General features: G+C 38.8%; 1 protein-coding gene across 5 annotated transcripts in view; it reads left to right on the forward strand.

The window, feature by feature from the left end:
• ABCG2 (ATP binding cassette subfamily G member 2 (Junior blood group)) overlaps positions 1-27,358 on the forward strand; it is a 132,260-nt gene that overhangs the window by 98,749 nt on the left and 6,153 nt on the right. For 4 of the 5 annotated variants that reach the window (XM_043572205.1, XM_043572209.1, XM_043572206.1 and 1 more), the window contains exons 6-13: positions 1,061-1,218; positions 7,235-7,386; positions 9,265-9,369; positions 10,608-10,855; positions 16,619-16,701; positions 22,304-22,393; positions 23,526-23,650; positions 25,118-25,272. In XM_043572205.1, coding sequence (XP_043428140.1) covers positions 1,061-1,218; positions 7,235-7,386; positions 9,265-9,369; positions 10,608-10,855; positions 16,619-16,701; positions 22,304-22,393; positions 23,526-23,650; positions 25,118-25,272 — 1,116 coding nt within the window. The remainder of the gene's footprint in view (positions 1-1,060; positions 1,219-7,234; positions 7,387-9,264; positions 9,370-10,607; positions 10,856-16,618; positions 16,702-22,303; positions 22,394-23,525; positions 23,651-25,117; positions 25,273-27,358) is intronic. The other variant, XR_006296147.1, reaches the window with a different exon arrangement.

Here is a 27,358-nt window from a genome sequence, read left to right on the forward strand (position 1 = left end):
ATTACTATCCTAATTGTATGATTATGGTATAATTAATATAATGGTATGATACTAATAACATTCACCTAGATCTCCCAGTTGTTGACATCTTATCCCATATGTGCTTCAGCTTTTTTTCTGAAGTATTTTTTGAAGTATTTTAGAGAAAGTTATAAATATCATATTTCACTCCTGAAAACTGATTATGCATCTTAAAAAAAAGACATTTGCCTACATTACCACAATACCATTATTGACTAACAAAATTAACAGTGTCTTAATATCAGTTACGTTAAGCCCCTATTCATTCACATTTTCCCAATTGTCTCCAAAATGTCTGTTATGGCTCAATTGTTACAAGATCCAGCCAAGGGCATCAGTAGCACTTGATTATCTCTTTGAAGACTCTTAATGTAGGAATTGCTTCCTACCTCCCCCCAAACTTTCTTGTCCCCTCGATCCCCACTACATACAATGACATCGACTAGTTGAAAAGACTGAGCCAAAAGAAAAGACTACAGTTGCCCTGTAGAATGTTCTGTCTTCTGGATTTGTCTGAAAGAACGAGTGAGGAATTCTGCAGTGAGTTGGGATATATGCAGGGTCAATTTGGGAAGCCTTATGGTGATTTAAGAGGTGCTAATGTGGTATAATAGAAAGTGAACTTTCTGTTTCCCAAACCACACTGAGGACTTTTGGAGGGGTGAGGAGGGAGAGTGTAAGAAGATTAATAAATTATAGATGCTTTCCCCTTCTTCTCTCCTACCTTTATCTCCCTTTTGGTTTGTGATTTCAGTATGCCAGGGCCAAATCTTTTACTATTCTAATTTGACTTGGTAAGGAATATATAGTACTGTTAAGCATGGCTTTCACAGCAGTCTTAGCCACTTAGCTGATTTGAGCTTCAGTTTACTCATTTTATTAAAGAGAAACCTACCTCTTTTCCCATATTTTTATTTACTTGCTATTTTGAATAAGCAAGGGATGAGATATTGCCTCTTACAGGGTCGGCTCATTGTAGGACCTCCACAAACAATAGTGGCTGTGGTTGTAATTGTTAATAATGATATTTGTGTTTTAGGTTGGAACTCAGTTTATCCGTGGTGTGTCTGGAGGAGAAAGAAAAAGGACTAGTATAGGAATGGAGCTTATTACTGATCCAGCCATCCTGTTCCTAGATGAGCCCACAACTGGCTTAGACTCAAGCACAGCAAATGCTGTCCTTTTGCTCCTGAAGAGGTAAATGCTATAGGAACATTATTCTCTCATCCATGCTGAGAGAATATCTGATCACCTGCTGTATATCAGGTGTTCTTCTTGGTGTAGGGAATTCAGCAGTGAGGGCAATTTCTTCTGTCTTTGTTCAAGGGAAACAGTTGATCGACAAATAGAAGCGTTTCAAGAAAAATGAAGCACGGTAAGAGCATAGCAAAAGATGGCTGTAGTGGGGGTGGGGGTGCTATATTAAACAGCAGGATGGTCAGAGAAGACCTCAATGATGTGATATGTGAGCTGCGAGCAAGTAAGCAGGACCTGGATGTCTGGGAGAAGAGAGTCCTCCTTGGAGGGAAGAGCCAGTGGGTCCTGAGGCAGAGTGTGCCTGATGTGTTTAGAATATCAAGAAGGCCAGAGGGACTGGATGCTGGTGAACTAGGTAGAATGGGGACTGCTTATCGATTAGTTTGCTAGGGCTGCCATAACGTGGTATCAATGGACCGGGTGACTTAAACAACAGAAGTTTAGTTTTTCATATTCTTGGGAATCTAAAAGCCCAAGATAAGAGGGTCAGTAGAGTTGTTTTTTCTGAGGCCTTTCTCCCTGGCTTGGCTTGTCTGTAGTTATCTTCAATCTGCGTCCTCACTTAGATTAAGGCCCACATATGACCTTGTTTAACCATAAGTCCCTCTGTAAAGATGCTGTCTGCAAATACAGGTATATTCTGAGGTCATAGGGGTTAGAACTTCAACATGAATTTTGGGTGGGGGACATAATTCAGTCCATAACAGAATAGGACATGAGATGGAATTGAGTGGGTGGCAGATTACAAAGGCTTTGTAGGCCACTGTAAGAACTGGCTTTTATTGTCTCTAGGTTACATGGGAAACTTTTAGAGAGTTCTAGATCAGAAGAGTGGCAGCTGTGTAGAGAAAAGACTGTAGTGCAAGGTGAGTATAAGGAAAGCAGTCAGGAGGCTGTATTAGCTCAGTGGAGATAGGATGCTGGTTTTGACTAGGATGGTAGTGGTGAGTTGGTGAGAAGTCATGGATTCTGGATCAATTTTAAAGATAGAACCAACAGAATTAGTTCATGAATTGGACATGGGAAGTGATTATTGAAAGAATGAGTTTCTAAAATTTGGGACCTGAAAAATGGAAGAATGGAGAAAAGAATTGCATTTATATTTATTCCACCAGTGGGAAGAATATGTTTGTAGGAGAAATTTCAAAAGTAAGTTTTGGACATTTAAAAAAATTAAAAATAAATTTTAACCTAACAGAAAAGTTACGAGAGTAGTACAAAGAAATCTCATGTCCTCTTACCTAGATTCCCCAACTGTTACCATTTATGTGCATTGCTCTCCCTCCGTCCCTCCACCCCACATAGTCTTTTTCTGACATCATGTACCATCACCCCTAGATACTCTGGAGTATATCTCTAAGAAACAAGGACACTCCTCCTACAATTCCATCTTACACACCTCCCAGCCAAGGAGTCCACATTGCTGCCAGCACCACCATCCAACCCATGGACTCCAGCTGGACTTCACCAGTTGTCCCAAAAGTGTCTCTTTCTCCTTTCTGGCTTAGAATTTTCTCCAGGAATGATTTTTAAAATATTTTCTAATTCTGAACAGTTCTTTAGTCTTTTCTGGCTCTCATGTCCTTATCTGTCTTCAAGAGTACATTTCGTAGAGTGGCCCTCAACCTGGATGCATCCAGTGTTTCTCTATGACTAGACTCAGGCCATGAATTCTTGGTAGGGATACCACAGAAATGATGTTGTATTCTTGTGCAAAAATCAGGGGCTGTGTGATTTATTTTATTTTATTTTATTTTATTATTTATTTTATTGTATATTTATTGTCAAATTGGTTTCTGTACAATACCCAGTGCTCATCCCAACAAGTGCTCTCCTTAGTGCCCATCACCCATTTTCCCCTCTCCCCCACCCCCCATCAACCCTCAGTTTGTTCTCAGTATCCAAGAGTCTCTTATGATTTGCCTCCCTTCCTCTCTATAGCTTTTTCTCCCCCTTCCACTCCCCCATGGTCTTCTGTTAAGTTTCTCAAGATCTACATATGGGTGAAAATATAAGGTATCTGTCTTTCTCTGACTCATTTCACTTAGCATAATACCCTCCAGGTCTATCCACGTTGCTGCAAATGGCCAGATTTCATTCCTTCTCATTGCTAAGTAGTATTCCATTGTATCTATAAACCACATCTTCCTTATCCATTCATCAGTTGTTGGACATTTAGGCTCTTTCCATAATTTGGCTATTGTTGAAAGCACTGCTATAAACATTGTGGTACATGTGCCCCTATACGTTAGCACTCCTGTATCCCTTGGGTAAATTCCTAGTAGTGCTATTCCTAGGTCATAGGGTAGTTCTATTTTTAATTTTTTTGAGGAACCTCCACACTGTTTTCCAGAGTGGATGCATCAGTTTGCATTCCCACCAACAGGGCAAAAGGGTTCCCATTTCTCCACATCCTCACCAGCATCTGTAGTCTCCTGATTTGTTCATTTTAGCCACTCTGACCAGTGTGGGGTGGTATCTCAGTGTGGTTTTGATTTGTATTTCCCTAACGAGGAGAGGGGCTGCATGGTTTTGACTTTTCCATGGGTGATGTTCACGACCATCAGCTGGTCATGTTGGTGTCTGCTGGGTGTACCTGCTGTGAAGTAATTATTTTTCCCTTTGTAATTGATTAATATTTTGTCAGGGGAGATAACTGGTTATTATGTCCATATCCTGTTTCTCATCAAATCTCTACCCACCAGTTTTAGCATGTACTCACAACTTCTGCCTCGATCAATTATTGGTGTGATGGTTGCCAAGTGATTTTCTATTTACATCATTCTTTCTACATATATTAGTTGGCATTCTACTACCAAGAACTTTTCCTCCTTCTCTATTCATTTTACTCATATTATTTTAGTCAATAGATTATAGTCTGCTATTACTTATTTTCTATGATTAAATTAGCCCTGATTTGGCCATTGGAAGCCCCTTCAATCTGGCTTTGTGTCCTTTTGACATGCTTTCTAATCATTCTTCAAGCATTTCTCTACTTCCTGGTCAACAAGATGATCCAGGCTCATCTTGTCCTTTTCCTGTGTCAGATGTTTCTCTAAGGAGCCCCGGTACCTTCTGGTGTAGTCAGAATTTAGAAACCAAGATCTGCTTACTTAGTGTAGTGTGCTTGCTGCTACTACACTGGAAGTTTCATTGCTTCCAGACCCACTTAGCAGACATACCTAGGAAATATTTGTGTACATGTGCGTTATGTATGTGTATATATATAACACAGAAATATATTTTTATATTGTTTTTATCAAAGATTTTATTTTTAAGTAATCTCTACACTCATCATGGCACTCAAACTCATAACCCTGAGATCCAGAGTTATATGCTCCACTGACTGAGCCAGCCAGACACCTATTTCTATTTGGAAAATATATGGAATATTAATTACATATGTGTATACATATATATTTTTTGAATAGAATGATAGATACAAACATACATCTGTAACTATTGCTCTGTTAGTATGTGTGTATTAAAAAACTCAAGAATGTGTAAAATTTCCAATCTAGTCTAACATGAGTCCTCTTTTTAGTCTTTTCCCTTTTCATGTTTGTTTTTTAAAATGTTTATTTATTTTGAGATAGAAAGCAAGAGTGAGCACATGAGTGGGGAAGGGGCAGAGAGAGCAGGAGAGAGAGAATCCCAAGCAGGCTTCGTGCTGTCAGAGCAGAACCTGGTGTAGCACTTGAACTCACGAAATGTGAGATCATGACTGAGCTGAGATCAAGAGTCAGACACTTAACTGACTGAACCACCCAGGTACCCCACCCTTTCCATGTTTGTAAATGATTTTTTAGACAGACAAAGTCTTAGCTGTCATTATCTCAATATATTTACTTACTTGGTCAGCCAAGTAACTTAACTGTTAAATATTACTAATCTCTTAGTCACTCTGGCCATTTCCTCTGCCCACTATCTCTGGGACTGCTCCCTAACCCCCACTTTTTTAAAAGCTACCAAACACATCACCTTTAATGACATCCCCTCCTTGTCATTACCTTGCTACCTCTGATGTACATGCCCTCATAAGCAAGTCTCTATGCTAGAATAAGAAGCAATAGGAAGATTTTAGATATCTTAAGTTTGAGATGTCAGTTGCACATATAAGTGAAGATGCCAACTAATGGGTCTGGGGTTCGGGTTCAGTTAGAGAATGCATGATATTTTTGTCATCTGTAAGTATGTTAACAGCATTTATTAGAGAATGGTGAATTGATGTGGCATACTTGACTGTGTTATGTTTTATCATGTTTTGTTCTAGTTAGCACACAAGCATCGTTCCCCCTGTTGGAGGGCTCTAACCTGGTCCTTTTCACACTCCACTGTGCACACTAATCACTAGGGTTGTGTTAAAATCAGATTCTGTTTCTACAGCATGGAGTCCAAGAGTCTACATGTCTAATAGGAGATACTGATATTGATGTCATTGGGCCTCAGACCACAAGGCTTTCACACCAATCCACTTTCCTGCTTCCAGTGCTTCACCAGCCCTTTCTTACCGTCTGACTAAAGCTGCAGCTTCTGAGTGAAGGGATTCATCATGGGCTTATTTTTTGATGCAGTCTCTCTTACTAACTTTTTCCCCTCCCCCAGTCCCAACTCCTGCACATACCTCTGGGCTCTGCAATGGCATTGAACTACTTGTAGTTTCCTTAGTAGACCTTGTTATTGCATACTTTTTTTGTCATGTTCCTTCCACCTGACTACACTTTCTCTTCTTGGCTTACTCCGGTTGGCCCCTTTGATACACTACTTCAGACTGGGTTATAGTCTTCTATTTTGCTTATAAGAAACCCTCAGCTTCTTTTATTCCACACTGTATTGAAATGATTGATCTATTGGCCCGTTCCTATTTGGGGCGGAAGGAACTTATAGACACTGCTAGCATATAGTAAGTAGGTACTTAGAAAATGCCTAAATTGACATGATACCTCTCATAAAATATTTCCAATAATAACAGATTTTTAACAGTGATTTGGCCTTTGTTTTTTTTTTTTTTTTTTCTACCCGTAAGTAGTAACTCCTGTGTAAAGGTAGTTTAACAATGTTTTGGCCATGGAATTAGATCAATTCCCAACCCCACCCCTTAAGTAACTGTGACACTTAGGGCCAGTTGCTCAGCTCTCTTAAGTCTTATCTGTAAATAAAGGTAATGGTAATATTGGTACTGCCTTGTAACAATATTGTGAAAATTTAGATAAGGCTATCTATAAAGTATGTAGTAGCAAAGACATAGTAAGTACTCAGTAATGTTAATTGTATCATTAAGGGAAAAGAATGAAAACCAATTCCTAAAGAGCCAAGAGATTTAAATGATCAGTGAGAATGGGGCATGCAATCATTGTTTTAATATTTAGTCTATAATATGTTTTCAAACTTGAGTGTACTTACAGGACTACCTGGGTGCTTGTTAGATGTATGGATTCACTAGGCCCAATAGGTCTGAGAATGTTCAGGGATCTGCATTTTTAAATGGTTCTTTATTTTTGAGAGAGAGAGAAAGAGAGAGTGTGCATGCACTAGTTGGGGAGGGGCAGAAAGAGGGGGACAGAGGATCTCAAGCGGGCTCTGTCCTAACAGCAGAGAGCTTAATGCGGGGCATGAACTCATGAGCCATGAGATCATGACCTGAGCTGAAGTAGGTCGCTTAACTGACTGAGCCTCCCAGGTGACCCTGGAGATTTGCATTTTTAATTACTCTTCTGGTTGATGTAGACTGCCCATGGAACACACTTTAGAAACCCTAGTGCTTCATAGAAGCACCGAATTGAGGTCTCCTAACTATCAGATAGATAATATGAAATGAGAAGTTAGTAAGAGAAAATCAAGTCGAACTAAGAATAGATAACCTAGAGGCAGGAATAAAGTTGCCACGATGTTCACATTTCACATGTTTAATGACTCAGACATTTAATGACTTTTATTTTTTTCACTTTTAATTTAGGATGTCTGAACAGGGACGAACAATCATTTTCTCCATTCATCAGCCTCGTTACTCTATCTTCAAGTTGTTTGATAGCCTCACCTTGTTGGCCTCAGGAAGACTAATGTTCCATGGGCCTGCCCAGGAGGCCTTGGGTTACTTTACATTAATGGGTATGCTTGACTTTTTCATGTAGTAAGATCCTTTATTAAGAGAATCCTAAAGAGAGTAAAAGGGGTCTATAGGAATGCTGTTGATTTTTGAGTAGACATACCATGGCTTCCCCCATTCCAACACAACTTTGGTAGTTTGGTGCTAGAATTTTTCTTCACTTTGCAGCACTAGCCTGTTCTTTGGGTCTTTTTCCTGACCTGGTTGAGTATGCCTGCATGTGTGTGCAGGAGTATTTCTACTGGGCCTTACCTGATCTGCTTCCCACTTCAGTTCAGGATATATGTTGGCTTCATAGCCAGTTATGTCTGTTGAACATTTTGGGAAAGGCCTAATAGTATCCTCCAGTTATCTTCTTGACTGTATTATGGATCAGGCTTTATCACTGTATTCCCTCGTAGAAGATGTTAGTCTCCTTTGGTGGAGGTTCATAAGATGCTACTTAAAATTTTCTAGTAACGTTAGATTGCAGATTTAGGCCTTGAGGGGGTGTGAGTGACTTGCCAGTTAATAGAATGACTAGTTGTCTTTGAGGGACCGACATTTCTGACAGTTTTGGACTGCTTGGTTCTATTTAGAATGGAAGTATGTAATTTTTTTTTTTTTAATTTTTTTTTCAACGTTTATTTATTTTTGGGACAGAGAGAGACAGAGCATGAACGGGGGAGGGGCAGAGAGAGAGGGAGACACAGAATCGGAAACAGGCTCCAGGCTCTGAGCCATCAGCCCAGAGCCCGACGCGGGGCTCGAACCCACGGACCGCGAGATCGTGACCTGGCTGAAGTCGGACGCTCAACCGACTGCGCCACCCAGGCGCCCCTGTAATTTTTTTTTAATACTCACATTGTCTGCTTTATTTTATTAAAAATTTTTAAATGTTTATTTTTTAGAGAGAGAGTGCACGTATGAGCCGGGGAGGGGCAGAGAGAGAGGGAGACAGAGAATCTGAAGCAGGCTCCATGCTATCTGCACAAAGCCTGACATGTGACTCGAACTCACAAACCGTGAGATTAGGACCTGAGCCAAAGTCGTACGCTCAACCAACCGAGCCACCCAGGCGCCGCTGCTTCATTTTAGAGATATTTGGATACGATTATAGATGATGCTCCATGACTCCAAATATAGTTTTAAATATTCACTAGCCAGTTTTAAAAATTTCCATTTAATGTCCATCATTTAAAGTTAATAAGCACACACAGGTCTAAGGAGTTTAGGGGAGATGAACCTAGAGTCAAACTGGAGGCCAAGTTGAGTCCAGAGGATTGTGCCACAGAAGCTGAGATAAGCATTCAGCTGTGTTGTGCCAGTCACATTCTCTTGGGAGTGCTGCTCTGGTGATTTGTTCTCCCTATTGGAATTATGACAGCACAATGAATGCATATTTGGCCATCCCCAGGTGAACTTGGAGAGCAGAACACACCCCTGGCCTCTCCCAAGGACAGTCCTGCTGTGCTGTAGCACTCTTTGCTTGTGGCCTTGCTTTGAAGAGCATTAGTTCCAGCTACAGCATTTTTTTTTAACTTATTTTTATTTGCACCTATATTTCTATTTTTGAAGAAGTTCTGATAAGCCTCAGAGCATACTGAGGATAGCTGTTTCAGGTCTCATGAACTAAGATGGGTAAGGACCTAGTATGAACTTTCTGAGAGTCCTAGGTTGGTTTTAAGTGTGTATTTTTCTGGGAGACAGAGCATTGCTGAAATGTTGTGTGATTGAATGTATAAAAAGAAAAGGTAAATTAGTGAAGGGAGAAGAGAAAAAAAAAAGTGAGGGAGAAGTTGTCAGATTCTCTCCCTCTCCCTCACCTCTCTCACCCTGTAAGTGAGTTTCTGTTTTCCAAGACCATCAAGTTTGCGTACCTGAGTTGCCTTCTTTTGTAGGTTACCAGTGTGAGCCCTATAATAACCCTGCAGACTTCTTCCTGGATGTCATTAATGGAGACTCCTCTGCTGTGGTATTAAACAGACAGGACCAGGCGGGTGAAGGTATGAAAATCTGTTGAGAGTCACAGGTTATTGCTTCACTGCATTAGCTGAAGTTTAGCAATGTGGCAACTCATTAAATCATGGCTTTGTGAATTTATATTAATACTGTCCTCTGATAACCGTTGTCTTAGTCCACTTGGGCTACCGTGACAAAAATACCATAGACAGGTGGCTTAAACAGTAAACATTTATTTTTCACAGTTCTGGAGTGGGAAGTCCAAGATGAAGGTATCTGCAGATTCATTGTCTGTTGAGGACCCGCTTCCTGGTTCAGAGATGGGTCACCATCTTCTCATTGCCTCCTCACATGGTGGAAGTAGGGAGGGAGCTCTCTGAGGCCTCTTTTACAAGTTTACCAATCCCATTAATGAGGACAACACCCTCATGACTTAATTAACCCCTCAGAGGTCCCGCCTTCAAATATCATCACATTGGGGATTGAGTTTTAGCATATGAATCTTGAGGGATCACAAACATTCACTCTATGGCACTGGTCAACACAGATTTTGTTTTCCTTGACTGTTGAGAATATTTTTGATTTAATTTATAAATAAGCATTTATATGATAGTATCAGTTCTAAGGGGAATTTTTATTTAAAAAATGCCCATGGATTTTATAGTGTTTTGAAATAAGAAACTTGGCAATTTATGTATTTGCATATAGAAGAAAACAAAGGCAAAATTTTTCTATTAGGAATTATAACTTGCTACGATAAGATGTCTATTTTAAAAGAATTAGGGTTCAAATATTATAGTTAGGAAAAGGTCAGTAGGTTTGCTGTATTCATAAGTTTATGGGAGTAGTCACTCAATTAACTGTATTTTTCTTTTTTTTTAATTTTTTTTTGAATGTTTATTTTTGAGAGAGAGAGAGAGAGAGACAGAGCATGAGCGGGGGAGGGACAGAGAGAAAGGGAGACACAGAATCCGAAGCAGGCTTCGGGCTCCGAGCTGTCAGCACAGAGCCCGATGCCTGATGTGGGGCTCTAACTCATGAGCCATGAGATCATGACCTGAGCCGAAGTCAGACGCTCAACCGACTGAGCCACCCAGGCACCCCAATTAACTGTATTTTTCTAATGTTGTAGAGCAATGACAGATCTAATAATTTTTTATACTCAAGCATTAGAATTAAGGTATTAGGGAAGAATCTAAGAAAAGGATTGCCGAAAAATGGGCTAAATCAGTTGTTACTCTATTAATAAAGTTTCCCTTCTTCATCTACTTTTATTCCAAAGCCAAGGAGACTGAAGAACCTTCCAAGAGAGATATTCCACTCATTGAAAAAATAGCTGAGTTTTATGCCAACTCTGCCTTCTCCAGAAAAACAAAAGATGAATTAAATCAACTCTCAGAGGGTCAGAAAAAGAAGAGCTCAGCCTTTCGGGAGATCACCTATGCCACCTCCTTCTGTCATCAACTCAGATGGATTTCCAAGCGTTCATTCAAAAACTTACTGGGTAACCCTCAGGCCTCTATAGCTCAGGTAACCTGACAGATTCTTCTGATTATGCTCAGACATATCATGTGGGAATATTAGGTTGTAATATAATCTATTTTAGGATTATGCTTATCTTCTACTCAACATTCTATTTATTTATCCCCACTCCATTTAGGATATAGAAACAGCCAACAGAACAAGTAAAACACAATGAAATTTTTACTTAAGGAAAATATTTTCTTTTTTTATGGGTTTTTTTTTTTTTTTACTACCTAACTCAGAATTTTTGTTGATTTAGACAAGCTGTAATGGATAATCTTTGTAGAAATTTGTTTTCTTCAAAATTGTGAAGTAAAGGAGATGTTTAGCCACATCTATAGTTTTCTGATAGCTGCATGCATTCATTTCCTGATCCACTCAACAAAAGTTCTTACTGATCACATATGGCATTTTGGGAGCTTATATACAGCAGTGAACAAAATGGGCAAAAATAAAACCTCTGTTCTCATGGAGCCTATTTTCCAATGAGGAAAACAGATGACAAATTCATACAGAAATTAACTATATAGCAAGTCAGGTGGTAAAAGGGTCTGTGGAGAACTTTTAAGCAGAAAAGCAGAGAAAGGAAGAGAAAAAGGTAGAAGGAACAGGGAGGGGGAAAGAGGGAGAGAGTGGAAAGGAGTTGATTGCATTTGAAATCGGTTGGCCGGGGAAGCCTGGATCTGGAAGTCACTGAATGCCTTAGAAAGTCATGGGGGCCAGCTGCTTTCTGAGGGAAGAGCCTGTGTACAAATGTTCCCTATAATTGACCTTCATTTTGGGATTTGAATCTTAGGAGAGCACTAAGATACCTACAACAGTTTGTAGTTACCACAGTGTAGTAAGCAGACTTTAATTCTGTTAAACAAGGGTATTCACTGTCAGATTGACTTTCTTTTAATAATAATGAAGTCCTGTTCTTTTTCTATTTTGGCTGGCTCTGTTCAGAGTTGTTGATTATTACTCTTTTATTTTTCTGTAATTCTCAGGTGCTCTGTCATATAAAACTCTAGTATTCCCAGTTTATTGGACCATTCTTTTCAAGGAAGTCAGTTTAGCTAGTTATTTTTTGGGGCTTATTGATTTTACTGTCAATCGTTGAATTTCTGTCAAGTACTAAAAGATGATGTGCTGTTGGCACGAATAAGATATTACTGACTTCTTACCACGTGCACCATATTTTTCATACTTCAGTACAATTGCTTTGTAAGTATTAATACCAAGAATCTGTATCCCTCTTTGAGATACCCTGCCAGTTGCTCCAAACATTTTTACTACTTGTTATTTGACATTTCTGTCAGAATATGCACACTTCTGTGTACTAGCAATCAAGGTTAAATTTTTATTCTTTTATAGTATATTTGATGTCTTTTGAGTACAAGTCTGGTAAACAAAGTCAACCTGGTTACCCATTGTTCTAACATCACTATTGGAATGTGATGGAGTTGGTTCTTTAGTGTGATTTATAGATTTTTTTTTTAATTGGAAAATAACTTAAATTTCTCTTGCCTCTGAAAGTGATTTACAAGTGTCTTGTCCAAGTCACAATATGGTAGTCTGAGAAGAATATGATTAGAATGTGGAGGTATTTTTTTTTTATTTTTTTAAAAGTTTTTATTTAAATTCCAATCAGTTAACATTTAGTGTAATATTAGTTTCATGTGTACAATTTAGTGATTCAACACTTCCATACAGCACCTGGTGCTCATCACCACAACTGCACTCCTTAATCCCCCTCACCTATTTAACCCAACCCCTCGCCCTCCACCTCTGCCCTGGTAACCATCAGTTTGTTCTCTATAGTTAAAAGTCTGTTTCTTGACTTTCCTCTCTCTCTCTTTTTTTTTCTCCTTTTCTTGTTTGTTTTGTTTCTTAAGTTCCACATATAAGTGAAATCATATGTCTTTCTCTCCCTCACTTATTTTGCATAGCACAATACTCTAGCTCCATCCACGTTATTGCAAATGGAAAGATTTCATTCTTTTTTTTGGCTGAGTAATATCCAATTACGTGTATATATACCACATCTTCTTTATCCCTTCATCAGTCAGTGGACATTTGGGAATCTTTCCATAATTTAGCTATGGTAGGCAATGCTGCTGTAAACATAGGGGTGCATGTGTCCCTTTGAATTCGTGTTTTTGTATTCTTTGGGTGAATACCTGGTCTGCAATTGCTGGATCATAGGGTAGTTCTATTTTTAACTTTTTGAGGAATCTCCATACTGTTTTGCAGTGTGGCTGCACCAGTTTGTATTCCCATCAAAAGTGTAAGAGGGTTCCCTTTTCTAAAATGTGGAACTATTTCTAATACACCATGACTCTGCATCTTTTGTTGCTAGGCTTACTTCAGATGTAGACCCAGGCCTAGTGTCTCCAGGTTGCATATTCAGCCTACTTGCTTCCTCAATGAACTCAGTTCCACTAAAGGAGTCCCAACAGTGTTCAGAGTAGTGGCAGTCTCCTAGAACAAAGATAGAACATTGCATCTCTCTGAGTATCTGCTGTTCAGATTTGTAGATACTGGAATATTTGCTTAGAACAGGAGCAGGCAAACCTTTTTTGTAAGGGGCTAGGTAGTAAATACTTTGGGCTTTGCGGGCCATGTGGTCTTTGTCTCTAGCCTTTCCCATTTTAGCTTGAAAGGAGCCATAGATAATATATAAACAAATGAGCACAGTTGTGTTCCAATAAAACTTTATTGATGGATACTGAAACTTGAATTTCATTTAAATTTCATGTGGCAAGAAATACTCTTCTCTCACTTTTCTTTTCTACCAACCATTAAAAAAGTGGTAAAAACTGTTCTTAGCTAGAGGGCTGAACAGAAATAGGTGACAGGCCATGTTTGACCTGTAGACCCTAGCTTGCTGACCTTCGGTTTAGTGGTTTCACCCTCATGTATGTTGTTTACTTTTTAAAGTATTTGAACATGAAGCTGTTAAACTGTTTTATGGCTTCCCACTGATAAATCCTGTATCAGTTGTATTACAGCCATACCTAGATTTCAACTAGTCACTTCCATGATTCAGACTTTGCTTCTAATAATGCCCTTTAACCAAAGGTTGTATTTGAATGATCTGGGAGTGAATGGATCATCTGTATAGAAGGATTTAATGTTCATTTAATGTGCCATGGGTTTTTCTGATCAAATCAATTTGGAAAACACTATCGTATCTCTTAAAGATTCATTTTTTCTACTGGCACATTTTACATTTGACTAGGGATGTTTTTTGAGTAATGGCCATAATTATCCCTCAGAACTCACCTTGAGATATATTGCTAAACACAGCTGAATAAGACAGAATAACATATTTAGGGAATTTCTTTCTTTTTTTTTTTCCTTCTGTTCAGAACAGAGCCCAGGTGCACAAGACTTACAGTATCTCCTCTTTGTGTGCTCTGTTGAGCAATGCTTAGTTTGCCTATTTTTTTTCTCTTTTCTGTAATCCAAGAAAGAATAACGTGGATTCACCTTGTAAAAAGCATGACAAAATTATGAGATTGATCATAGCGAACATCCTTTGGTAATATTGACTATCGAACCTTTAGCCAACATCCTAATGGTAATATTGACAGTATCTTTTATATGCAAAAGAAACAAGCATGTAGAGTGTCCAGATTAAAAAGTCCAGACATTCTTAAAGCTATACTGGGTGAACATAGAGACTTGTATATATACACATGCACACATGGTAATGGAGCCATCATCATTTATTTTGGAAGCTTATCTGTTGGCATGAAGTACAGCATATTCTGAGGGTAATGAAAATATACCAGGGTAATAGATTTTTTTCTCCAAATTTCTGACTGTCTTATTAGCAAGGGAATTTTAAAGACATCTCAGATCATACTTTTTCCAGACTGTGGTTTTCACAAACTAGCCTCCACAGATCATGATCCTGTTTACCCATTTGGTTTGCTTCATGCCAAAATATGCTTTAAAAAATTCCTTCAAGTCTTGATACCATTGTACTGTAGTAGTACTGAGATTTTTTATTTTATTTTTTAACTTTGAAGGTTCCAAGATACATGGTGGGATATTTTGTTTTCTTCAGATTACCATTTCTTACATTTTTTAAATTTAATACAACATAAAAGTACAATACGTAGAACTTTCCTAAATAAATTGTGTCATAGTATAACCCTTAATCCTTTGCTTATAGAAGTGTCCTTAAGAGATGTTTTGTCAATCTTAAAAACAAAAGTGATATTTATCCAGTCTACTTGAGTCCTCAAACAGACCGAGTAAGTGAAGGTAGGTAAGAGTGGCAAAAAACTGGCAGCTTAGTTCTACTCGTTTGGCTGCAGGCCCTTGGGCTGAGGTTGCTGGAGAAGCAGTGACAAGAGAATGGGTAGTGAAAGTACTTGGGTACCCTCAGAGAGAGCTGGTTGAATGCTTTGGTGGCCGTGACAGTGCACTTTTCCAGTGCAGGCATAGACTGTCCCCTGGGTCAGATAGGCAGGCCCCAGCTTAACGCTGCTTCCTTATCACATGAAATAACATTGTTAGAATTGTTTTATATGTGCTTGAAACATTTTATTTATTTATTTATTTATTTTTTTTAATTTTTTTTTTCAACGTTTATTTATTTTTGGGACAGAGAGAGACAGAGCATGAACGGGGGAGGGGCAGAGAGAGAGGGAGACACAGAATCGGAAACAGGCTCCAGGCTCCGAGCCATCAGCCCAGAGCCTGACGCGGGGCTCGAACTCACGGACCGCGAGATCGTGACCTGGCTGAAGTCGGACGCTTAACCGACTGCGCCACCCAGGTGCCCCACATTTTATTTATTTTTAATGTTAAAAGTAAAAATATCCTGGGGTGCCTGCGTGGCTGTCGGTTAAGTGTTCAACTCTTGATTTTGGCTCGGGTCCTTGATCTCACGGTTGTGAGACTGAGCCCCGTGTCGGGCTCTGTGCTGAGTGTGGAATCTGCTTGAGATTCTGTCTCTCTCTCTGTCTCTCTTTCTCTCTCTCTCCCTCTGCCCCTCTACCCTGCTCTCTCTCTCTCTCTCTCTCTCTCTCTCTCTCTGTCTCTCTTTCTCTCTCTCTCCCTCTGCCCCTCTACCCTGCTCTCTCTCTCTCTCTCTCTCTCTGTCTCTCTTTCTCTCTCTCTCCCTCTGCCCCTCTACCCTGCTCTCTCTCTCTCTCTCTCTCTCTGTTTCTCTTTCTCTCTCTCTCCCTCTGCCCCTCTACCCTGCTCTCTCTCTCTCTCTCTCTCTCACACACACACACACACACATATTCTCTCTCAAAATAAATAAACATATTTTTTTAAAAGTCATTTTAAAAAAAGAGTAAAGATATCCTGTTTTTACTTGAGCCTCTTCAAATATAAAACTGCATGTTCACTAGCACAAAGGTTGAAAGTTCAGGTCAGAACTCTTGAGCCACTTGGACTTTATTTTATTTCTCAAATGACTTAGCCATGCACTTGCATTGCTTCCCTACTCTATATGGCCTTCCCAGGCCTGGTAGTTTGAACTAGACCTTGAACAGGCCTGGTGAATCAGTGGGGGGATCCTTAGAGTTCTAGGAGTTTACTGTGTTCTACTGTCAGCCTCCCCAACACACAGATAAATTATTTTTTAATTTAGAAAGCGGTCTAATAACATACACTGTTCCATATTCTCCCAAGGGCTTTGGCTGAACGATTTGAAGTATCTATCTCAATGGAGAAATTTGGTTATGTAGCCATATAATAATCATAAATGGCGTGTTGTTTTTGCCTTTAATTAAGACTTTTCTTTTTCTTCTTTTTGAAAAGATAATTGTAACAATCATCCTGGGATTGGTTATAGGTGCCATTTTCTATGATTTAAAAAATGATTCTACAGGAATCCAGAATAGGTAAGTAAATTTGGATCTTGATTTTGAGAAAGTGTTGTTACTTCTTTCAAGCTTATGAAAATCCATTAAGAATTTAAATTTGAGGGGTGCCTGGGTGGCTCAGTCGGTTAAACGTCTGATTCTTGATTTCGGCAGGTCATGATCTCACAGTTCATGAGATTGAGCCCCATATTGGGCTCTCAGTGTGGACAGTGCAGGCCTGCTTGGGATTCTCTCTTTCCATGGCTCTCTGCCCCTCCCTGTTTGTGCTCGCTTGTGGGTACACACACACACTCTCTCTCAAAATAAATAAAATTTAAAAAAAAAAAAAGAATTTAAATTTGAGACAAGGTAAACTGAAGAGTAGGGTAAGTCAGTGAATTGAAAGCTGGAGGGATATATGTATGTGTGTGTGTGTGTGTGTGTGTGCATGCATATGTATACATATAGTGGTAATTATATATATATATATGTGTATGTGTGCATATGAATACATATATAGTGGTAATTTACATAGTACATAAAATTTACCTTCTTAAACAGTTTTAAGTATACAGTTCAGTGGCATTAATTATTTTCCATTATTGCATATTTCCATTATTCCATATAATCCACATTTATACTTTCTGTCTCCCAATTTGATTACTCTAGGTACTGATATAAGTGGAATCCTACAGTATTTGTCCTTTGGTAACTCACTTATTTCCTTTACATAGTATCTTCAAGGTTCATCCATGTTGTGGCACATGTCAGAATTTCTTTCCTTTTAAAGACTGAGTAATATTCCAGTGTGTGGATATATCATATTTTGTTTATGCATTTATCTGTCTTGGACACTTGGATTATTTCTACCTTTTGGCTGTTGTGAATTTTGGGGAGGAAGAATACTCTGCTCTTCAGAGTTCCTCTAGTAGGACTAAGAATCACGTTGACATAAGACAGATTAACAGGAGAAAATCAAATTCAGTAGCATGTGAACAGGGAATCCACACAGACATGAAATTCCAAAAACAGGCAACATGATGCCTTTGTGAGCTAAGGAGAGGGGTGGGTAAGGTCTGAGGATACACTGGGAGAAAGATCTTAGGAAGTTGAGAGATGATATTTGGAAAACTAAAGTTGCCTCTTATGCAAATAAGTTTCTTAGGTAAAGACAATCTTTCTTAGTAACTTGCTTCCTGGTATAGGCTCTCCTTTCCAATGTAAATTTAGGCAGTTGAGGGAGCAGTAAAAAGCTTTTCCAGAATCTGCAGGTAATTGATTGCTTTTAGCTCAAAATAGTCTTCATGTCAAAGTAACCCAAGTTGGAGTGACCCGCCCTTTGCCCCTCATTGAGTAATGCTGCTGTGAGTGAGGATTTACAAGTAAATATCTGTTTAAGTCTCTGCTTTAAATTCTTTTGGGTTTATACTCAGAAGTAGAATTACTGGATCGTTTGGTAATTCTATCAAGTATCCTGTCTTCCACAGCAGCTGTATTATTTTGCATTCCTACCAGCAGTGCCCAAGGGTTTCAATTCCTCTGCAACCTCACCAAACTTGTTATTTTCTGTTTTTTTCTTTTTCTTTTTTATAATAATAATAACCATCCTGATTGGTGTCGAGTGATATCTCATGCGGTTTTGATTAGCGTTCTCCTAATGATTAGTGATGTTAAGCATTTTTAATATGCTTATTGCCATGTGTATCTTCTTTGGAGAAATGGCTATTCAAATCCTTTGCCCATTTTTTTATTTGGATTCTTTTTATTGTTGAATTGTAAGTGTTCTTTTTATATTTTGGATATTAACCCCTTATCGTGTATAAATTTGCAAATATTTTCTGGTATTCTGTGGGTTGTCTTCACTATTGAGTGTGTCCTTTGATGCACGTGAGTTTTAAATTTTGATGTAGTCCAGTTTGTCTGGGTTTTTTTTTTGTCTTTTTTTAAATTTTTATTTATTTATTTTGAGAGGGGGGAGAGATGTGTATGTGTGCAAGCGGGGGAGGGGCAGAGAGACTGGGAGAGAGAATCTCAAGCAGCCTCTGCACTGTCAGTGCAGAGCTCAATGCACGGCTCTATCTCATGACCCTGAGATCCTGACCTGAGCTGAAGTCAGGAGTCTGACACTCAACTGACTGAGCCACCCAGACACCCCATCTGTTTTTTTCTTTTGTTGCTTGTGAGTAATTTTTTTCTCTATTTTTTTGATTTGTTTGCCATGAGGAGGTGGATGAGACTTAGGTTTTTCTGTTATATGGTTAGCACTTATATTAGTCTACCTTAGCGAGTTTTAGTCATTATGTGCCCTTAAAAATAGTTTTTCATAATGAGACTTTGTAATGAGGTCTAGCATGCTCCAAATGTAGATGCTCAGTGATGTCCAGGACTGTAGAGTTCTCTTTATACTTCATGTGTAAAACTGTTCTGTGCCAGGCATTGTGCTCTACACTTTATTTTTTTATTTTTTATTTTTTTCAACGTTTATTTATTTTTGGGACAGAGAGAGACAGAGCATGAACGGGGGAGGGGCAGAGAGAGAGGGAGACACAGAATTGGAAACAGGCTCCAGGCTCCGAGCCATCAGCCCAGAGCCTGCCGCGGGGCTTGAACTCACGGACTGCGAGATCGTGACCTGGCTGAAGACGGACGCTTAACCGACTGCGCCACCCAGGCGCGCCATGCTCTACGCTTTAAATCACAGACTCTGGTTACCCTTCTGCCCAGAGGGATGGGTGATATTATCCCCATTTTACCATAAGGATATGAAGAAGGTGCAGTAGCTTAAGTTGAATCTGTTTTGATGTCTGGAGAAAGCTGATTGTTTATGAAAGAAAGAATAAGCATAAAAGTCAATTCTTCACTCAAGTAAAATAAATGATCTCCAAAATAAATGGAATTAAGTAGTGTTACTCTACGTTGAGATTATTATGGCAGCTCATTTACAGACTTATGTCATTGTTTTTCTCTTTACCTCTTCCCTGCAGACAGTGTTCTCTCACTTCCAAGCTTGCTAGTAATTGATGAGTTGTACCTTTTGTAAATGCCATATTTTTACCAAGCACAGAGTATAGGTCACAAGATCTATAGAGCCTGTGGACCTTTTGTGTTGTGCAGTTGGAAGCTTTTGGAATAAATATTGGAAAACCTGTCCTTAACTGGCATTTTAAAGGGAAACTGGAAATCTAACCATTAAAATTCTTGATAGAAGAATCCAGAGAAATAAAGAAGAGCTTTAGCAGTTTCTTCAAATTTATTCTGGAGAAATAGGGCATTGGGTTTATTTTAATTTGTGTGGTATTTTAAAAATATTTTATTTATTTTTGATAAAGACAGAGTATGAGTAGGGGAGGGGAAAAGAGAGAAGGAGGCACAGAATCCAAAGCAGGCTCCAGACTCTGAACTGTCAAGCCTGACATGGGGCTTGAACTCGTGAACCACAAGATCACAATCTGAGCTGAAGTCAGATGCTCAACTGACTGAGCCACCCAGGCGCCCCTTAATTTGTGTTTTTTGACTTAAACTTGCTGCCACTTTTTCATCATTTGAAATTGTTCAAGAGGCTGGGGGTTTGGTTCTCTTCTTTGGGAATGAATTATCCCAGAGAGGCTCTCTCTGCTCTTTCTCTAACCTGTGTAACTGACAAGCTGGGTTTTATTAGTATATAGAGTTTAAGCTTTTTTTTTTTTTTTAATGTTTATTTATTTTGTGAGAGATAGAGCACATAAACGGGGGAGGGGCAGAGAGAGAGAATCCCAAGCAGGCTCTGCACTGCCAGCACTCTGTACAGCCCGATGCAGGGCTCGAACCCATGAACCATGAGATCATGACCTGAACTGAAGGTAAGAGCCAGATGCTTAACTTAGTGAGCCACCTAGGCTCCCTGAGTATGAGCTTCTTTGACCTAATAGTTACCTTACAGGGTTGTGGTGATAGCTAAACAAATTAATGCATATTAAGAAAAAAGATAGTTTTAAAAATATTTGGATAATAAGAAGATATTACAGACATGGATTACCCGCTTGAAAAGTATTAGAATACCTTAAATTCTTTAGTAATAAAAGCTGTATTTACTGTTAAATAAATCATCTTATGATTTAGAAGTAATGTCACTATCTATTAGTTCAGAATCCTGATGAACAAACAGTATGATTAGATATAAGATCTGACAAATTGAGCTGAATTGTTGCATGTCCCATGTTTCTGAAATTAGCTTTTATTCTGATAGTAGGCTTATTTGTGTGGAGAAGGTTGCATAGCGGCCTTTGTACTAGGTCTGGCTATTTCCTATTTATTAATTATAGGTTAAATATTTACTTTTAAAACAGTCTGTTTTCTGTCTTCTGTTTTATTTATTTTTGGCATTGAAAACAATTACTGAGTATCTGGACTTTTTTCTTTCTTTCTTTCTTTCTTTCTTTCTTTCTTTCTTTCTTTCTTCTTTTTTTGAGAGCCTGTACACTTGAGTTTCTATTTGTTCTCTCTTATTTTTGCATCATTTAAATGATGGGTCACTTCAGCTCTTTCAGTTTCAGCTCACATCCTCATGTCAATTAAATGGTTTGGTTATGAAGGGCAGCCCAACACTGTCTGAGGGATGTTAGCATGCTTTTGTAAGATGCGTATGTCTATCCAAGTGTCTTTCCTTTTTGAGCCTTCGTTATTTTACTGAGAAACAAGCATTAGTCGTCTTCCTTTTCTTACAGATGCAAAAATAAGTTTTTCCTTTATAAGCATCATTTTGTTTTCTGAGCACGTTTGAAGCCATTTTGGTGATGGCCTACCAAGGATAATATCAAGGCTGTACTGACGATTGTGTGGTGGAGGTCTATAATAAGGTGTCAACTGAGGTTTTCCTCCCCTGTCATTTTGCCTCTTCATATCCTAGTTTCTTCTTTACTTTAAAAATGTGGCTAATGGAGGCTTTTTTTTTTAAGCTCTACAGACTTTATTTGGTTCACTATTTCTTTGTTCATACATTAGGAATGATACCTGTTGTTTTTGTTAGGTAAAATTCAAAATAATATTTTTATGACCTGTGTATTCATCAGCACAGGCTGCCATCAGAAAGAACCATAGTCTGGTGGCTTCAACAACAGTTTAAACAACAACTTCTTACAGTTGAGGAGATCAGGGTGCTTCCGTTGTCAGGTTCTGATGAGAGCTCTCTTCCTGGCTAACAGATGGCCACCTTTTTGCTGTGTCCTCACATGGCAGAGAGAGAGAGCACACTCTGGTGTCTCTCCCTTTCTTTTAAGGACACTAATCCTGTCATGGGGACTCTACCCTCATGGTCTCATTTAAATCTCATTACCTCCCAAAGACAGAATTGTCTCTAAATATCATCTCATTGAAGGTTTAGCCTTCAACATAGGAATTTGGGGAGGACACAATTCAATCCATAGCAATCCAGGACTGTGACTTCCAAACTGTGCTCTGTGGAGTCCCAGGGGTACCACTGTGTGTACAGAGAGATGGTAGGGAGAGAGCTGATGGAGCTCATAGTTCCCTCTGTTTAAACCAGAACAGTGTTCTATTTGATGTTATAAGGTATCATTTGAGGAGAGAGTTTCATGGGTAGACAATTGATCTAAGAATGTTTAATCGACTGCAGTGCTTTTTTTTTTCCTTTCTCTCATTGCAGATCAGGGGTGCTCTTCTTCCTCACGACCAACCAGTGTTTCAGCAGTATCTCAGCTGTGGAGCTTTTTGTGGTTGAGAAGAAGCTCTTTATGTGAGTAGGTCTCTGTTCCAGGAAGGGGGCTGTCTGGTATCAGGGGGTGTTGGTCAAACTGGTCATATCCTGTATTGGGCTGCAGGGTGGTTCCTAGGGATTGCCAATGTTGAGAAAAAGCATCCAGAGACTGAAAAGGCAGTCATGAACCTGTGGGACCTGATACCAAGGGAAAAAGGAGTTCAAGATTAGGGCAGAGCCAGCAAATCCAAATGCTGCAGATAAAGCCAGCAATCAAGGGGCTGAAAGGGAGCTTTTGTTTTTAGCAAATGATAAGTCTTAATGGCCTTTCACAAGAAAAGTTAGAGGGGCTTGGTAGAGAGAAAGTAGTGGATTGAGCCAGTAAATATAAGGTAAGGAGGTAAAGTTGACAAAGAATGTGAACCCAGCTTAGCCCTCAATGGGAGGGGGACTAGAAGAAGGCAAAGGGCAGCCTTAAAAGAAGGTATGGGCTGTTTTGTTTCTTGTGTTTTTTAAAGTTGGAAGAAATTTGCCCATATCTACATGCTGAGGAAAGGAATCCTTCCAGAGGGAAAGAATAAAGATGTTGGTGGAGGAGTTTAGAATTATAGGAGGAAGATGTCAGGAAGAGGAAGGGATCTAGAAGTAGAAAGGAAAGAAAACAGGATTTCATAGCTGACAGGGATGTATGGTTGGAGGATATGATCATTGAAGGAAGAAGTGCCATTTACTTTTTTATCATGAGGTTGGAAGAAGTGATCCAAGACTGCATTAGGAAGTTCAGAGGATAGCAGTGTCACCTTCTTCATAATCAAAAGTGGGGAGAAAGTAAAGCTGATACCACAGCTGAGCTCCAGTGCTGGGAGAGAGGGAAGAGACAGATCTGCTCACTGGGAGCAGGTGCTCAGGGAGCAGAATGGGCGGCACTCGGAGGGAGTTCTATAATGAGAAGAAGGGTGTTGCACAGACCCGCATGGAGGTGACATCCCAGGAGAGGCCCCCACCTAAGATGGTGCCTGATGCTGACAAGGATGGAGGCTGGGTGTTCACCTCCAGGATGTGAGAAGCTGTAGTTGTTAGACCCCTGGTGGCAGCAGAAGTCTGTATAGTGAGCAATCTAATCTGTTCTCTGCCTTCCTAAACTAATGTAGGATGAGTTTTTCTTTTTCAGACATGAATATATCAGTGGATACTACAGAGTGTCATCTTATTTCTTTGGAAAACTGATATCTGATTTACTACCCATGAGGTTATTACCAAGTATTATATTTACTTGTATAATATACTTCTTGTTAGGTAAGCAACATGACAAAAGGTATGTGTGTCTTTAGTCTTGGATATGAGGGTAGGCCAATTTGTTTATACCAGCATGTTTTTGGTTCTCAAACTCTAAACCACGCCAGTGAGATAAGGAGACATCTATCCATTGTGCACACTCTCAATAACTTCTCTGAGGACATATTTTCAAGACTTGTCCCAAACTAACTTTTAAAACTTTTTCGGGGCGCCTGGGTGGCGCAGTCGGTTAAGCGTCCGACTTCAGCCAGGTCACGATCTCGCGGTCCGTGAGTTCGAGCCCCGCGTCAGGCTCTGGGCTGATGGCTCAGAGCCTGGATCCTGTTTCCGATTCTGTGTCTCCCTCTATCTCTGCCCCTCTCCCGTTCATGCTCTGTCTCTCTCTGTCCCAAAAATAAATAAAGGTTGAAAAAAATTAAAAAAAAAAAAAACTTTTTATAAAACTGTATTTTACTGTGAGACGCTATGTATCATTTACAAACATGGAAAGAAGTCACAAGATTGTTTGACACTATGCTGGAGGAGCTGGAATATTTAATACCATTTATATTTTTGTGTGTATGCATGTGTTTGTGTGTGAAGATAGTGAAAGATGTGACTTTTGGGGCTTCTTAGTTTAATACAAATACTTGTTTGATAGGTGTGGTTATTAGATTCATTTGTGCATTGTGTTTAGGCTTTACCCCAGGCTCACTGCATCAGAATTTCCATGTATTTTACTGATACACATAAACACATACACATCAGAAATATATATTTTAATTAAAAAATATATATATATAACTAAAGCACTAAGAAGATTCACTGATTGAATTAAACTTCCATTTTACAAATAAGAGGTGTGTCAAGTATTTAGGCATAGAACCTAGATCCTCAGGCTCCTTCCAAAATCTTCAGATTATATGACCCATAATATTAGTCCATTATGATTTGTAAAGTAGTCTTATGAAATTTATTTAGCCCCACCCTCAATCCCAGAGTTATATGGTGATTTGTCTTGGGAGACTTGGCTTTTAGAGACACTACCCCAGATAGTGAAACCACTGGAAGGTCACATAATCTTCATCTTCCCAGTTTCTTCACACAACGCAGTTATAGCCAGTAGTCATGTGGTGATGTCTGGGTAGAACGAATGTGCTCTTGACAAGTTTCCTTCTTAGAAGAAATGGCTGTAGAATTGTGACCACTTGTGTTGCCTACAGCTGTCCATCTCAGGCACTCAGAAATTGTTAATAATTACATATAAAGGAGCATCGATGTTACATAGAAATATACTTATACAGTAAGTATAAAAAGAAAGTGTATGATAACTTTATACAGTAGGATGGGGTGGTCGGATAGAGGATGAATTTTCTTCATTCTGATATTTGTTTCTCAAAATATTATAGTGCCATTTGCACAGAGCAATCTCAAATACACTGTTATCTAGGTGGTTGGATTCACCCCCCTCTTTTCTTCCCAACCAAGGATTGAAACCAGTTGTGGAGGCTTTCTTCATCATGATGTTTACCCTTATGATGGTGGCTTATTCAGCCAGTTCTATGGCACTGGCCATAGCAGCAGGCCAGAGTGTGGTATCCATAGCAACACTTCTCATGACCATCTCCTTTGTGTTTATGATGGTGAGTAGAAACTGTGCTTCGCTAAGAATAAATTATTTCCCCTTATTCTTTCCTGAAAATTTACCTGTTACCTGAAACCAGCTTGGAGGATTCTGTAAATTAGATTCTCTGCTTTAAGGAGGCCATGTATTGAAGGATAGCTTATATTAGAGAATGTACAGCTTTTTCTTGACATTCCCTGGCCTTTTTGGCTACTGTTCTAATATTATTGCTATAAATTTAGTTAGCATTTTGTTGCAGATGAGTTTTTAAAGGATTCTTCTTGGTGACGTATAGTGAAACCTTGATAAACTGGAACTTCAAAAACCAAACTAGACTTTAAATGAAAGAATAAGATGCAGAAGGGCACTATATCATAATAAAGGGGACAATCCAACAAGAAGATCTAACAATTGTAGATATTTATGCCCCTAACATGAAAGTACCCAAAAATATATAACTATTAATGAGACATAAAGGAACCCATTGATAATAATACAATAATAGTAGGGGACTTTAACACCTCACTTACAGCAATGGACAGATCATCCAAGCAGAAAATCAACAAGGAAGCAATGGCTTTGAATGACACACTGGACCAGATAGACTTAACAGATATATTCAGAACATTCCATCTTAGAGCAGCAGAATGCACTTTCTTTTCAAGTGCCCATGGGCCATTCTCCAGAATAGATCACAAATGGGTCAACAAATAAAAAAGATTGAGATCATACCATGGATATTTTCATATCACAACCCTATGAAACTTGAAAGTCAGCTACAAGAAAAAATTTGGAAAGAGCACAAAAACATGGAAGTTAAATAACATGCTACTAAACAATGAATGGGTCAACCAATAAACCAAAGAACAAGTTAAAAAAAATACATGGAAACAAATGAAAATGAAAACACAATGGTCCAAAACCTTTGGGATGAAGCAAAAGTAATTCTAAGAGGAAAGTATATTACCTCAAGAAGCAAGAAAAATCTCAAATAAACTACCTAAGTTTATACTAAAGGAGCTAGAAGAACAACAAATGAAGCCTAAAGCCAGCAGAAGGAGAGAAATAATAAAGATTAGAGCAGAAATAAATGATACAGAAGCTAAAAAGAAGAAAGAAAGAAAGAAAGAAAGAAAGAAAGAATCATACAGCAGATAAATGAAACCAGGGGCTGAATCTTTCAAAGAATAAAATTGATAAACATCTAGCCAGACTTATCAAAAAGAAAAGAGAAAGGGCCCAAATAAATAAAATTAAAAAAGAGTGGAGAGGTCACAACCAACAGCACAGAAATAACAATTATAAGAGAACATTATGAAAAACTATATACTTACAAATTGGACAACCTGGAAGAAATGGATAAATTTCTAGAAACATATACACTACCAAAACTTAAAAAGGAAGAAATAGAAGACTTGAACAGATCAATAACCAGCAAAGAAATTAAATCAGTTATAAAAAGTCTAACAAACAAAAGTCCAGGGCCAGATAGTTTCCTAGGAGAAATCTACCAAACACTTAAAGAAGAGTTAATATCTATTCTTATTAAACTATTCTAAAAAATAGAAAAGGAAAGAAAACTTCTAAGAGTCTCATTCCAAGAGACTGGCATTACCCTGATTCCAAAACCAGACAAAGACTCCACTAAAAAAGACAACTATAGGCCAATATCCCTGATGAACATGGATGCAAAAATTCTCAATAAAATACTAGCAAACTGAATCCAACAGTGCATTAAAAGAATCATTCACCACAAATCAAGTGGGATTTATTCCTAGGTTGCAAGGGTGGTTCAGTATTTGCAAATCAATCAACATGATGCACCACATTAATAAAAGAATGGATAAGAACCATATCCTTTCAATTGATGCAGAAAAAGCATTTGACAAAGTATTACATCCATTCATGATAAAAATTCTCAACAAAGTAGGGTTGGAGAGAATATACCTCAACATAATAAAGGCCACATAAACCCCACATCCTCAATGGGGGAAACAGAGGTTTTCCTCTAAGGTCAGAAATTAGACAGGGATGTCCACTCTCACCACTTTTTTTTCAACATAGTACTGGAAGTCCCAGCCACAGCAATCAGACAACAAAAAGAA

This window comes from Prionailurus bengalensis, chromosome B1, assembly GCF_016509475.1.
Source record: "Prionailurus bengalensis isolate Pbe53 chromosome B1, Fcat_Pben_1.1_paternal_pri, whole genome shotgun sequence".
Lineage (NCBI taxonomy): Eukaryota > Metazoa > Chordata > Mammalia > Carnivora > Felidae > Prionailurus > Prionailurus bengalensis.